The following is a 15000-nucleotide window of genomic DNA, read 5'->3' as shown; positions in this document are numbered from 1 at the left end:
TCCCACACACACTGACTCTCACTGGGGTACGGGTCCCACACAAACTGACTCTCACTGGGGTACGGGTCCCACACACACTGACTCTCACTGGGGTACGGATGTGATCTTGGTCATTGCTGCCTATTTAATGATGGTCTCTCTCTCTCTCTGTGTCACTGTCTCTGTCTTTCTCTCCGTCTCTCTCTCTCTCTGTCTCTCCATCTCTGTCTCTGTGTCTCTCCCTCCTTCTCTCCCTCCTTCTCTCTCTCCTCTGTCTCCTTCTCTCTCTCCTTCTCTGTCTCCCTCTCTGTCTCTCTGTTTCTGTCTCTGTCTCTCCTTCTCTGTCTCCCTCTCTGTCTCCCTCTCTCCGTCTCCCCCTCTCTCCGTCTCCCCCTCTCTCCGTCTCCCCCTCTCTCCGTCTCCCCCTCTCTCCGTCTCCCTCTCTCTCCTCTCTCTGTCTCTGTCTCTCTCTCTCTCTCTCTCCCTCTCTCCATCTCTCTCTCTCTCTCCCTCTCTCCCTCTCTCCATCTCTCTCTCTGTCTCTCGGTTCCCACAGGGTATGACCGAGGCGCATATGGAAACATCATTTCTCCCAGACTCCAGCTCCCCCCGTAAGAAGCGTTTGAGAAAGGGGCCTCGTGTAGCGGTGATCGTCACAGCTGTCGTTGTTTCCCTGCTGATCCTGGCCGCGATTGGCGGGGTGCTGTACTGGTATTTTACAGGTAAACGCAGCCCCTTCCGTCCCCACCCACTCCCCGTGGACCAGCACCCCGTCAATGAGAAGGGCGTGACCCTGCAGAGAATGTGGGCGGGGCGGAGGGGGGGGGGGGTCGGGGGAGGGGGTTACGGGGGGGTGCGGGGGGGGTTGCGGGGGGGTTACGGGGGGGGTACGGGGGGGGTGCGGGGGGGGGTACGGGGTGGTGCGGGGGAGGGGGGGTTTGGATGGAGTGAATGAGGAGAAAGTGTTTCCAGTGACAGGAGGCTCGGTAACCGGAGGTGACACGGAGTGAAGAGAATCGGGGAAAGAACCAGAGGGGGGGGAGATGAGGAGAATTTTATTTTGGACACACAGCGAGTTGTTGTGATCCGGAAGGCGGTGCCTGAAAGGGCACTGGAAGCTGATTCAATCGCAACTTTCAAAAGGGGCAATTGGGGAAATACTGGAAGGGGGAAAATTTACAGGGAGAGCGGGGGAGAGAGTTGGGGGCGAACTGGATATTAACACAGGGATGATGGACTGAATGGGCTCCACTGGGGCTGGGGTGTATGGGGTACCCCAAGAATCCCAAGTTACATTAGGACACCAGGCAAGACCCCAACAAATTATTTATTTTGGAATAAGTTTCCATGAGATCCCCTCTCACTCTTCTAAACTCCGGTGAATATAATCCTAACCCACTTAGTCTCTCCTCATATGACAGACCAGCCATCCCGGGAATCAGCCTGGGAAAGCTGTGATGGTCGTGTTGTCATGGATATAAATCTAAATATTGTTTATTTAATGTTTATGGGGAAGGTTTAAAAATTCAGATTTATTCTACAGGCAGTCGGTATGTCTGGTAAACATTTAACTCCAGGATGTAAAAGCAAGTTAACAAAACTCATTTCAGCTCGGAACTGGTTACTGAGATTGAGCAAATGGACTTTTGTTTGTACAGGAGATCTCTCAGGAGGGACAGAATGCTTCACTCCAGGAGTAATTCCAACGACAAATTTAGCGTAAAACAAACTTCATTTAAGAACACAGTTTAAACATAACTGAGAAAATGTAACAACTGAAGCAGTTTAATTATGAACAGATGAACAATATTTGAAAATGTAAAGGAACCGATTTTAATTTCTAACCTCTCACTGTTTCAGTTCCAAACAAGCAACTTTCCGCTTACAGACCTAAAAAGCCACTTAGACTCTGAGAGGTTTACAGCATAGAAACAGACCCTTCGGCCCAACTTGTCCATGCCACCCCTTTTTTAAAAACCCCTAAGCTAGTCCCAATTGCCTGCATTTGGTCCATATCCCTCTATACCCATCGTACCCATGTAACTGTCTAAATGCTTTTTAAAAGACAAAATTGTACCCGCCTCTACTACTACCTCTGGCAGCTCGTTCCAGACACTCACCACCCTCTGTGTGAAAAAATTGCCCCTCCAGACACTTTTGTATCTCTCCCCTCTCACCTTAAACCTATGCCCTCTAGTTTTAGACTCCCCTACCTTTGGGAAAAGATATTGACTATCTCGCTGATCTGTGCCCCTCATTATTTTATAGACCTCTATAAGATCACCCCTCAGCCTCCTACGCTCCAGAGAAAAAAGTCCCAGTCTATTCAACCTCTCCTTATAACTCAAACCATCAAGTCCTGGTAGCATCCGAGTAAATCTTTTCTGCACTCTTTCTAGTTTAATAATATCCTTTCTATAATAGGGTGACCAGAACTGTACACAGTATTCCAAGTGTGGCCTTACCAATGTCTTGTACAACTTCAACAAGACGTCCCAACTCCTGTTAACTTTCTTCACTGTCCACTATGCCACCAATCTTGGTGTCATCTGCAAACTTACTAACCATGCCCCCTATATTCTCATCCAAATCATTAATATAAATGACAAATAACAGTGGGCCCAGCACTGATCCCTGAGGCACACCGCTGGTCACAGGCCTCCAGTTTGAAAAACAACCCTCTACAACCACCCTCTGGCTTCTGTCAAGAAGCCAATTTTGTATCCATTTAGATACCTCACCCTGGATCCCGTGAGATTTAACTTTATGCAACAACCTACCATGCGGTACCTTGTCAAAGGCCTTGCTAAAGTCCATGTAGACAACATCAACTGCACTGCCCTCATCTACCTTCTTGGTTACCCCTTCAAAAAACTCAATCAAATTTGTGAGACATGATTTTCCACTCACAAAGCCATGCTGACTGTCCCTAATCAGTCCTTGCATCTCTAAATGCCTGTAGATTATGTTTCTCAGGATCCACAGGCATTTAGAGATGTAGAACATTAAATACAGTTAGCACCCATGGGTGTACTTGCTATAAATTGTGTTAACAGTCCTGAAGCTTTCAGAGAGAATGTGTGCCTTGTAGGACCCTGTCTTCAGCAGACTCACGGCTAGAACTGCCGCTCTCCCTCCTTGCAGACCACCCCACTTTGCACGCCAACCACATGTCCCTGTCAATCAACCTCCGGAGGGATAGCCTGTCCAAACAAAAGTCCATTTGCTCAATCTCAGTAACCTGTTCCGAGCTGAAATGAGTTTTGTTAACTTGCTTTTACATCCTGGAGTTAAATGTTTACCAGACATACCGACTGCCTTTAGAATAAATCTGAATTTTTAAACCTTCCCCATAAACATTAAAGAAAATATATAGATTTATATTTATGACAACACTATCGTCATAGCGTTCCCAGGCTGATTCCTGGGATGGCAGGTCTGTCAGATGAGGGGAGACTAAGTGGGTTAGGATTATATTCACTGGAGTTTAGAAGAGTGAGAGGGGATCTGATAGAAACTTATAAAATTCTAACAGGGTTAGACAGGGTAGATTCAGAAAGAATGTTCCCGATGGTGGGGGGAGTCCAGAACTAGGGGTCATAGTTTGAGGATAAGGAGTAAACCTTTTAGAACTGAGGGGAGGAGAAATGTCTTCACCCAGAGGGTGGTGAATGTGTGGAATTCACTCCCACAGAAAGTAGTTGAGGCCAAAACGTTGTGTGATTTCAGGAAGAAATTAGATTTCGCTCTTGGGGATAAAGGGATCGAGGGATATGGGGGGAAGGGGGGGATCAGGATATAGAATTCGATGATCAGCCATGATCAAAATGAATGGCGGAGCAGCTGGAAGGGCCGAATGGCCTCCTCCTGCTTCTAGATTCTTTGCTTCGACGGCATGTCTATAAAATGGAATGGGTGCAAACTTGAATTGATATGTTTTCTCTCTCTCTGCCTCCCTCTCTCCGCCTCCCTCTCTCCGCCTCCCCCTCTCCACCTCCCTCTCTCCCTCTGCCTCCCTCTCTCCCTCTGCCTCCCTCTCTCTGCCTCTCTCTCTCTGCCCCTCCCTCTCTGTCTCTCCCTCTCTGTCTCTCCCTCTCTGTCTCTCCCTCTCTGTCTCTCCCTCTCTGTCTCTCCCTCTCTGTCTCTCCCTCTCTGTCTCTCTCTCTGTGTCTCCCGCTCTGCTTCCCTCTCTGCCTCCCTCTCTGCCTCCCTCTCTCTGTCGTCTCTCTCTCTGTCTCGCTCTCTCTGTCTCTCTCTCTCTGTCTCTCTCTCTCTCTCTCTCTGACTCTCTGTCTATCTGTCTCTGTCTCTCTCTCTGTCTCTCTGTCTCTCTCTGTCTCTCTCTCTCTGTCTCTCTCTCTCTGTCTCTCTCTCTCTGTCTCTCTCTGTCTCTCTCTCACTGTCTCTGTCTCTCTGTCTCTCTCTGTTCAGTTGGGTCTAACGGAGACGATTCCGGGGGGCAGGATGGGAAGGCAGTCCGAATCTACAGTGGACATCTCACTCTGGCCAGCGTCCCGTACAGTAGCCAGCTGGAAATCCCGGACTCCACCGAGTTCAAGGAGCTCGCGGAGAAACTCGAACAAGTGGTCAGTGATCTGTGTGCCAGTGTGTAACAGACTGTAACACTCTGTGTTGGTGTGTAACAGACTGTAACACTCTGTGTCAGTGCGTAACAGACTGTAACACTCTGTGTCAGTGTGTAACAGACTGTAACACTTTGTGTCAGTGTGTAACGGACTGTAACACTCTGTGTCGGTGTGTAACGGACTGTAACACTCTGTGTCGGTGTGTAACAGACTGTAACACTCTGTGTCGGTGTGTAACGGACTGTAACACTCTGTGTCGGTGTGTAACGGACTGTAACACTCTGTGTCGGTGTGTAACAGACTGTAACACTCTGTGTCGGTGTGTAACGGACTGTAACACTCTGTGTCGGTGTGTAACAGACTGTAACACTCTGTGTCGGTGTGTAACGGACTGTAACACTGTGTCAGTGTGTAACAGACTGTAACACTCTGTGTCGGTGTGTAACAGACTGTAACACTCTGTGTCGGTGTGTAACGGACTGTAACACTCTGTGTCGGTGTGTAACGGACTGTAACACTGTGCCGGTTTCTAACAGACTGTAACACTCTGTGTCGGTGTGTAACGGACTGTAACACTCTGTGTCAGTGTGTAACAGACTGTAACACTGTGCCGGTTTGTAACAGACTGTAACACTCTGTGTCAGTGTGTAACAGACTGTAACACTCTGTGTCAGTGTGTAACGGACTGTAACACTCTGTGTCGGTGTGTAACAGACTGTAACACTCTGTGTCGGTGTGTAACGGACTGTAACACTCTGTGTCGGTGTGTAACAGACTGTAACACTCTGTGTCAGTGTGTAACGGACTGTAACACTCTGTGTCGGTGTGTAACAGACTGTAACACTCTGTGTCGGTGTGTAACAGACTGTAACACTCTGTGTCGGTGTGTAACAGACTGTAACACTCTGTGTCGGTGTGTAACAGACTGTAACACTCTGTGTTGGTGTGTAACGGACTGTAACACGCTGTATCGGTGGGAAGGGGGGGGGGTCTGGTTTCGGCCCTGTTCGCTCCGGGCGGTTGGGTGGTGCCCATCGCTGATCCACGGCAGTTGTAATTGCGCCCCCTGCTGCTTCTGAGCAGTTCAGGCTCCGCCCGCCGCCCCCTGCCGGTACGTTCGAGACTGGGAAGATTATGTTTGACAACGTGCGGTAAGATTCGATTCACAAGTCGCCCAAAACATCCGACACAAATTTCTGCCGTTTTCGTGCCCGCCCTTTGATGAGACTGCCCCGCCGTGGAGTGGCCTGTGGAGAGTCCCGGTCTGTAATGGGGGCTGTAATTCGCTGGCCGTTCGTGGCGGCGGAGCCTCGGGTCGCTCTGACATCACTCAGCTGTCGCGGGTCCCGGGGGCGTGGAGGCACGGGGACTCTGGGAAATCCCATTCTCAGGGGCAGGGCGAGGAGACCCCACGACCAGTCAATGTCCCGGCTCCTGTACACGGTTCCAGCAACAACAACCCGGGGGGGGAGTATCCCCACCCCCACCTCCCCAGCACAGTAACACCCCCGGCACGGTAACACCCCCGGCACGGTAACACCCCCGGCACGGTAACACCCCCGGCACGGTAACACCCCCGGCACGGTAACACCCCCGGCACGGTAACACCCCCTGCACGGTAACACCCCCGGCACGGTAACACCCCCGGCACAGCAACACCCCCGGCACGGTAACACCCCCGGCACGGTAACACCCCCGGCACGGTAACACCCCCGGCACGGTAACACCCCCTGCACGGTAACACCCCCGGCACGGTAACACCCCCGGCACAGCAACACCCCCGGCACGGTAACACCCCCGGCACGGTAACACCCCCGGCACAGCAACACCCCCGGCACGGTAACACCGATGGCACGGTAACACCGACGGCACGGTAACACCCCCGGCACAGCAACACCCCCGGCACGGTAACACCCCCGGCACGGTAACACCCCCGGCACGGCAACACCCCCGGCACGGTAACACCGCCGGCACGGTAACACCCCCGGCACGGTAACACCCCCGGCACGGTAACACCCCCGGCACGGTAACACCCCCGGCACGGTAACACCCCCGGCACGGCAACACCCCCGGCACGGTAACACCCCCGGCACGGTAACACCGACGGCACGGTAACACCCCCTGCACGGTAACACCGACGGCACGGTAACACCGACGGCACGGTAACACCCCCGGCACGGTAACACCGACGGCACGGTAACACCGACGGCACGGTAACACCCCCGGCACGGTAACACCCCCGGCACGGCAACACCCCCGGCACGGTAACACCCCCGGCACGGCAACACCCCCTGCACGGCAACACCCCCTGCACGGTAACACCCCCGGCACGGTAACACCCCCGGCACAGTAACACCGACGGCACGGTAACACCCCCGGCACGGTAACACCGACGGCACGGCAACACCCCCGGCACGGCAACACCCCCGGCACGGTAACACCGACGGCACGGCAACACCCCCGGCACGGCAACACCCCCGGCACGGTAACACCCCCGGCACGGTAACACCCCCGGCACGGTAACACCCCCGGCACGGTAACACCCCCTGCACGGTAACACCCCCTGCACGGTAACACCCCCGGCACGGTAACACCCCCGGCACGGTAACACGGACGGCACGGTAACACCCCCGGCACGGTAACACCCCCGGCACGGTAACACGGACGGCACGGTAACACCCCCGGCACGGTAACACCCCCGGCACGGTAACACGGACGGCACGGTAACACCCCCGGCACGGTAACACCCCCGGCACGGTAACACCCCCGGCACGGTAACACCCCCGGCACGGTAACACCCCCGGCACGGTAACACCCCCGGCACGGTAACACCCCCGGCACGGTAACACCCCCGGCAGGGTAACACCCCCGGCACGGTAACACCCCCGGCACGGTAACACCCCCGGCACGGTAACACCCCCTGCACGGTAACACCCCCGGCACGGTAACACCCCCGGCACGGTAACACCCCCGGCACGGTAACACCCCCGGCACGGCAACACCCCCTGCACGGTAACACCCCCGGCACGGTAACACCCCCGGCACGGTAACACCCCCGGCACGGTAACACCCCCGGCACGGTAACACCCCCGGCACGGTAACACCCCCGGCACGGCAACACCCCCGGCACGGTAACACCCCCGGCACGGTAACACCCCCGGCACGGTAACACCCCCGGCACGGTAACACCCCCGGCACGGTAACACCCCCGGCACGGTAACACCCCCGGCACGGTAACACCCCCGGCACGGCAACACCCCCGGCACGGTAACACCCCCGGCACGGTAACACCGACGGCACGGTAACACCGACGGCACGGTAACACCCCCGGCACGGTAACACCGACGGCACGGTGTAACGGTCTCTGTTTTTATTCCAGATTAACACCACGTGTCTGAATGCAGGGGAACTGTCCTCGTACTTTGTGAATTCACGAGTGATTGACTACAGGTACGGAGCGGAGGGAGCGCGATTCAAATCTCCAACCGAGCTCGGTGAGCGAGTGCCGCACTGTCAGAGGATCAGTACTGAGGGAGTGCCGCACTGTCAGAGGATCAGTACTGAGGGAGTGCCGCACTGTCAGAGGTTCAGTGCTGAGGGAGTGCCGCACTGTCAGAGGTTCAGTGCTGAGGGAGTGCCGCACTGTCAGAGGGTCAGTGCTGAGGGAGTGCCGCACTGTCAGAGGGTCAGTGCTGAGGGAGTGCCGCACTGTCAGAGGGTCAGTGCTGAGGGAGTGCCGCACTGTCAGAGGTTCAGTGCTGAGGGAGTGCTGCACTGTCAGAGGATCAGTACTGAGGGAGTGCCGCACTGTCAGAGGATCAGTACTGAGGGAGTGCCGCACTGTCAGAGGATCAGTACTGAGGGAGTGCCGCACTGTCAGAGGGTCAGTGCTGAGGGAGTGCCGCACTGTCAGAGGGTCAGTGCTGAGGGAGTGCCGCACTGTCACAGGGTCAGTGCTGAGTGAGTGCCGCACTGTCAGAGGGTCAGTGCTGAGGCAGTGCTGCACTGTCAGAGGGTCAGTGCTGAGGGAGTGCCGCACTGTCAGAGGTTCAGTACTGAGGGAGTGCCGCACTGTCAGAGGATCAGTACTGAGGGAGTGCCGCACTGTCAGAGGGTCAGTGCTGAGGGAGTGCCGCACTGTCAGAGGGTCAGTGCTGAGGGAGTGCCGCACTGTCAGAGGTTCAGTACTGAGGGAGTGCCGCACTGTCAGAGGATCAGTACTGAGGGAGTGCCGCACTGTCAGAGGATCAGTACTGAGGGAGTGCCGCACTGTCAGAGGGTCAGTGCTGAGGGAGTGCCGCACTGTCAGAGGGTCAGTGCTGAGGGAGTGCCGCACTGTCACAGGGTCAGTGCTGAGTGAGTGCCGCACTGTCAGAGGGTCAGTGCTGAGGCAGTGCTGCACTGTCAGAGGGTCAGTGCTGAGGGAGTGCCACACTGTCAGAGGGTCAGTGCTGAGGGAGTGCCGCACTGTCAGAGGGTCAGTACTGAGGGAGTGCCGCACTGTCAGAGGGTCAGTACTGAGGGAGTGCCGCACTGTCAGAGGGTCAGTACTGAGGGAGTGCCGCACTGTCAGAGGGTCAGTGCTGAGTGAGTGCCGCACTGTCAGAGGGTCAGTACTGAGGGAGTGCCGCACTGTCAGAGGGTCAGTACTGAGGGAGTGCCGCACTGTCAGAGGGTCAGTACTGAGGGAGTGCTGCACTGTCAGAGGGTCAGTACTGAGGGAGTGCCGCACTGTCAGCGGGTCAGTACTGAGGGAGTGCCGCACTGTCAGAGGGTCAGTGCTGAGGGAGTGCCGCACTGTCAGAGGGTCAGTACTGAGGGAGTGCCACATTGTCAGAGGGTCAGTGCTGAGGGAGTGCCGCACTGTCAGAGGGTCAGTGCTGAGGGAGTGCCGCACTGTCAGAGGGTCAGTACTGAGGGAGTGCCGCACTGTCAGAGGGTCAGTGCTGAGGGAGTGCCGCACTGTCAGAGGGTCAGTACTGAGGGAGTGCCGTACTGTCAGAGGGTCAGTGCTGAGGGAGTGCTGCACTGTCAGAGGGTCAGTACTGAGAGAGTGCCGCACTGTCAGAGGGACAGTGCTGAGGGAGTGCCGCACTGTCAGAGGGTCATTGCCGCACTGTCAGAGGGTCAGTGCTGAGGGAGTGCTGCACTGTCAGAGGGTCAGTGCTGAGGGAGTGCTGCACTGTCAGAGGGTCAGTGCTGAGGGAGTCCTGCACTGTCAGAGGGTCAGTGCTGAGGGAGTGCTGCACTGTCAGAGGGTCAGTGGTGAGGGAGTGCCGCACTGTCAGAGGGTCAGTGCTGAGGGAGTGCTGCACTGTCAGAGGGTCAGTGCTGAGGGAGTGCCGCACTGTCAGAGGGTCAGTGCTGAGGGAGTGCTGCACTGTCAGAGGGTCAGTGCTGAGGGAGTGCCGCACTGTCAGAGGGTCAGTGCTGAGGGAGTGCCGCACTGTCAGAGGGTCAGTGCTGAGGGAGTGCCGCACTGTCAGAGGGTCAGTGCTGAGGGAGTGCTGCACTGTCAGAGGGTCAGTGCTGAGGGAGTGCTGCACTGTCAGAGGGTCAGTACTGAGGGAGTGCCGCACTGTCAGAGGGTCAGTGCTGAGGGAGTGCTGCACTGTCAGAGGGTCAGTGCTGAGGGAGTGCCGCACTGTCAGAGGGTCAGTGCTGAGGGAGTGCCGCACTGTCAGAGGGCCAGTACTGAGGGAGTGCCGCACTGTCAGAGGGCCAGTACTGAGGGAGTGCCGCACTGTCAGAGGGTCAGTACTGAGGGAGTGCCGCACTGTCAGAGGGTCAGTGCTGAGGGAGTGCCGCACTGTCAGAGGGTCAGTGCTGAGGGAGTGCCGCACTGTCAGAGGGTCAGTGCTGAGGGAGTGCCGCACTGTCAGAGGGTCAGTACTGAGGGAGTGCCGCACTGTCAGAGGGTCAGTACTGAGGGAGTGCCGCACTGTCAGAGGGTCAGTACTGAGGGAGTGCCGCACTGTCAGAGGGTCAGTGCTGAGGGAGTGCCGCACTGTCAGAGGGTCAGTACTGAGGGAGTGCCGCACTGTCAGAGGGTCAGTGCTGAGCGAGTGCCGCACTGTCAGAGGGTCAGTGCTGAGCGAGTGCCGCACTGTCAGAGGGTCAGTACTGAGGGAGTGCCGCACTGTCAGAGGGTCAGTACTGAGGGAGTGCCGCACTGTCAGAGGGTCAGTGCTGAGGGAGTGCCGCACTGTCAGAGGGTCAGTACTGAGGGAGTGCCGCACTGTCAGAGGGTCAGTACTGAGGGAGTGCCGCACTGTCAGAGGGTCAGTGCTGAGTGAGTGCCGCACTGTCAGAGGGTCAGTACTGAGGGAGTGCCGCACTGTCAGAGGGTCAGTACTGAGGGAGTGCCGCACTGTCAGAGGGTCAGTACTGAGGGAGTGCTGCACTGTCAGAGGGTCAGTACTGAGGGAGTGCCGCACTGTCAGCGGGTCAGTACTGAGGGAGTGCCGCACTGTCAGAGGGTCAGTGCTGAGGGAGTGCCGCACTGTCAGAGGGTCAGTACTGAGGGAGTGCCACATTGTCAGAGGGTCAGTGCTGAGGGAGTGCCGCACTGTCAGAGGGTCAGTGCTGAGGGAGTGCCGCACTGTCAGAGGGTCAGTACTGAGGGAGTGCCGCACTGTCAGAGGGTCAGTGCTGAGGGAGTGCCGCACTGTCAGAGGGTCAGTACTGAGGGAGTGCCGTACTGTCAGAGGGTCAGTGCTGAGGGAGTGCCGCACTGTCAGAGGGTCAGTACTGAGGGAGTGCCGCACTGTCAGAGGGTCAGTGCTGAGGGAGTGCTGCACTGTCAGAGGGTCAGTGCTGAGGGAGTGCTGCACTGTCAGAGGGTCAGTACTGAGGGAATGCTGCACTGTCAGAGGGTCAGTGCTGAGGGAGTGCTGCACTGTCAGAGGGTCAGTACTGAGAGAGTGCCGCACTGTCAGAGGGACAGTGCTGCGGGAGTGCCGCACTGTCAGAGGGTCATTGCCGCACTGTCAGAGGGTCAGTGCTGAGGGAGTGCTGCACTGTCAGAGGGTCAGTGCTGAGGGAGTGCCGCACTGTCAGAGGGTCAGTGCTGAGGGAGTGCTGCACTGTCAGAGGGTCAGTGCTGAGGGAGTGCTGCACTGTCAGAGGGTCAGTGGTGAGGGAGTGCCGCACTGTCAGAGGGTCAGTGCTGAGGGAGTGCTGCACTGTCAGAGGGTCAGTGCTGAGGGAGTGCCGCACTGTCAGAGGGTCAGTGCTGAGGGAGTGCTGCACTGTCAGAGGGTCAGTGCTGAGGGAGTGCCGCACTGTCAGAGGGTCAGTGCTGAGGGAGTGCCGCACTGTCAGAGGGTCAGTGCTGAGGGAGTGCCGCACTGTCAGAGGGTCAGTGCTGAGGGAGTGCTGCACTGTCAGAGGGTCAGTGCTGAGGGAGTGCTGCACTGTCAGAGGGTCAGTACTGAGGGAGTGCCGCACTGTCAGAGGGTCAGTGCTGAGGGAGTGCTGCACTGTCAGAGGGTCAGTGCTGAGGGAGTGCCGCACTGTCAGAGGGTCAGTGCTGAGGGAGTGCCGCACTGTCAGAGGGTCAGTGCTGAGGGAGTGCCGCACTGTCAGAGGGTCAGTACTGAGGGAGTGCCGCACTGCCAGAGGGTCAGTGCTGAGGGAGTGCCGCACTGTCAGAGGGTCAGTGCTGAGGGAGTGCCGCACTGTCAGAGGGCCAGTACTGAGGGAGTGCCGCACTGTCAGAGGGCCAGTACTGAGGGAGTGCCGCACTGTCAGAGGGTCAGTACTGAGGGAGTGCCGCACTGTCAGAGGGTCAGTGCTGAGGGAGTGCCGCACTGTCAGAGGGTCAGTGCTGAGGGAGTGCCGCACTGTCAGAGGGTCAGTGCTGAGGGAGTGCCGCACTGTCAGAGGGTCAGTGCTGAGGGAGTGCCGCACTGTCAGAGGGCCAGTACTGAGGGAGTGCCGCACTGTCAGAGGGCCAGTGCTGAGGGAGTGCCGCACTGTCCGAGGGTCAGTACTGAGGGAGTGCCGCACTGTCAGAGGGTCAGTGCTGAGGGAGTGCCGCACTGTCAGAGGGTCAGTGCTGAGGGAGTGCCGCACTGTCAGAGGGTCAGTACTGAGGGAGTGCCGCACTGTCAGAGGGTCAGTACTGAGGGAGTGCCGCACTGTCAGAGGTTCAGTACTGAGGGAGTGCTGCACTGTCAGAGGGTCAGTGCTGAGGGAGTGCCGCACTGTCAGAGAGTCAGTACTGAGGGAGTGCCGCTCTGTCAGAATCAGTGCTGAGGGAGTGCCGCACTGTCAGAATCAGTGCTGAGGGAGTGCCGCACTGTCAGAGGGTCAGTACTGAGGGAGTGCCGCACTGTCAGAGGGTCAGTGCTGAGGGAGTGCCGCACTGTCAGAGGGTCAGTGCTGAGGGAGTGCCGCACTGTCAGAGGGTCAGTGCTGAGGGAGTGCCGCACTGTCAGAGGGTCAGTGCTGAGGGAGTGCCGCACTGTCAGAGGGTCAGTGCTGAGGGAGCGCCGCACTGTCAGAGGGTCAGTACTGAGGGAGTGCCGCACTGTCAGAGGGTCAGTACTGAGGGAGTGCTGCACTGTCAGAGGGTCAGTGCTGAGGGAGTGCCGCACTGTCAGAGGGTCAGTGCTGAGGGAGTGCCGCACTGTCAGAGGGTCAGTACTGAGGGAGTGCCGCACTGTCAGAGGGTCAGTGCTGAGGGAGTGCCGCACTGTCAGAGGGTCAGTACTGAGGGAGTGCCGCACTGTCAGAGGGTCAGTGCTGAGGGAGTGCCGCACTGTCAGAGGGTCAGTGCTGAGGGAGTGTCGCACCGGTGTTTTGGGAAACGTATTTATCCCACAACAACCATTGCTGTAAAATAGGCCGGTGGAATTATTCAGTGACACATTGCAGTCTGAGAGATGTTGTTGTGTGTGAATTGGCTGCTGTGTTTCCGACATTCCAAGAGGGACCTCGGGCTGATGTGTGAGTGACTGTGGGAGATATTGGGATTGCTGTGTTGCGGGGTGGGGAAAGTGTGTGTGAATTGTGTTTGTGTTCCCTGACGCCTCTCTCTCTCTCGCTCTGCCAGTGAGGGTTCCAATCTGATGGCCTATTACATGGCAAAGTTCGAGATTCCCTCAGAACAGAAGGATGTTCTCCCCAAATTCAGTGAGGACGCGCTGACCGGGATCCTTCGGAAAACCGTCCAAGAATCTCGGAGCTCGGTCCAGTACAAAGATCTCACCATCACCTCTGCATCAGCTTCCCGTAGGTACCAGAGTTTACACCCCACAACACACACTGACTCTCACTGGGGTACGGGTCCCCACACACACTGACTCTGGGGTACGGGTTCCACACACACTGACTCTCACTGGGGTACGGGTTCCACACACACTGACTCTCACTGGGGTACAGGTTCCACACACACTGACTCTCACTGGGGTACGGGTTCCATACACACTGACTCTCACTGGGGTACGGGTTCCTCACACACTGACTCTCACTGGAGTACGGGTTCAACACACACTGACTCTCACTGGGGTACGGGTTCCACACACACTGACTCTCACTGGGGTACGGGTCCCACACACACTGACTCTCACTGGGGTACGGGTTCCTCACACACTGACTCTCACTGGAGTACGGGTTCCACACACCCTGACTCTCACTGGGGTACGGGTCCCACACACACTGACTCCCACTGGGGTACAGGTTCCACACACACTGACTCTCACTGGGGTACGGGTTCCACACACACTGACTCTCACTGGGGTACGGGTTCCACACACACTGACTCTCACTGGGGTACGGGTTCCACACACGCTGACTCTCACTGGGGTACAGGTTCCACACACACTGACTCTCACTGGGGTACGGGTCCCACACACACTGACTCTGGGGTACGGGTTCCACACACACTGACTCTCACTGGGGTACAGGTTCCACACACACTGACTCTCACTGGGGTACAGGTTCCACACACACTGACTCTCACTGGGGTACGGGTCCCACAAACTGAGTCTCACTGGGGTACGGGTTCCACACACACTGACTCTCACTGGGGTTGGGTCCCACACACACTGACTCTCACTGGGGTACAGGTCCCACACACACTGACTCTCACTGGGGTACGGGTTCCACACACACTGACTCTCACTGGGGTACGGGTTGCACACTCACTGACTCTCACTGGGGTACGGGTCCCACACACTGACTCTCACTGGGGTACGGGTCCCACACACACTGACTCTCACTGGGGTACAGGTTCCACAACACAAACTGACACTCACTGGGGTACGGGTCCCACACACACTGACTCTCACTGGGGTACGGGTCCCACACACACTGACTCTCACTGGGGTACGGGTCCCACAACACACACTGACTCTGGGGTATGGGTCCCACACACACTGACTCTGGGGTACGGGTCCCACACACACTGACTCTCACTGGGGTACGGGTT

General features: G+C 57.0%; 1 protein-coding gene across 1 annotated transcript in view; it reads left to right on the top strand.

Moving 5' to 3' along the window:
- Positions 1-15000, top strand: part of LOC144489037 (suppressor of tumorigenicity 14 protein homolog) — a gene marked incomplete at its 3' end in the record, with an annotated part of 33288 nt that overhangs the window by 16630 nt on the left and 1658 nt on the right. The window contains exons 2-5 of the mRNA XM_078206991.1: positions 536-701; positions 4411-4565; positions 7945-8015; positions 13624-13802. Coding sequence (XP_078063117.1) covers positions 539-701; positions 4411-4565; positions 7945-8015; positions 13624-13802 — 568 coding nt within the window. The remainder of the gene's footprint in view (positions 1-535; positions 702-4410; positions 4566-7944; positions 8016-13623; positions 13803-15000) is intronic.

Source organism: Mustelus asterias, unplaced genomic scaffold (genome assembly GCF_964213995.1).
Source record: "Mustelus asterias unplaced genomic scaffold, sMusAst1.hap1.1 HAP1_SCAFFOLD_1951, whole genome shotgun sequence".
NCBI classification, from domain to species: domain Eukaryota; kingdom Metazoa; phylum Chordata; class Chondrichthyes; order Carcharhiniformes; family Triakidae; genus Mustelus; species Mustelus asterias.
This window is presented reverse-complemented; position numbering and strand designations above follow the sequence as displayed.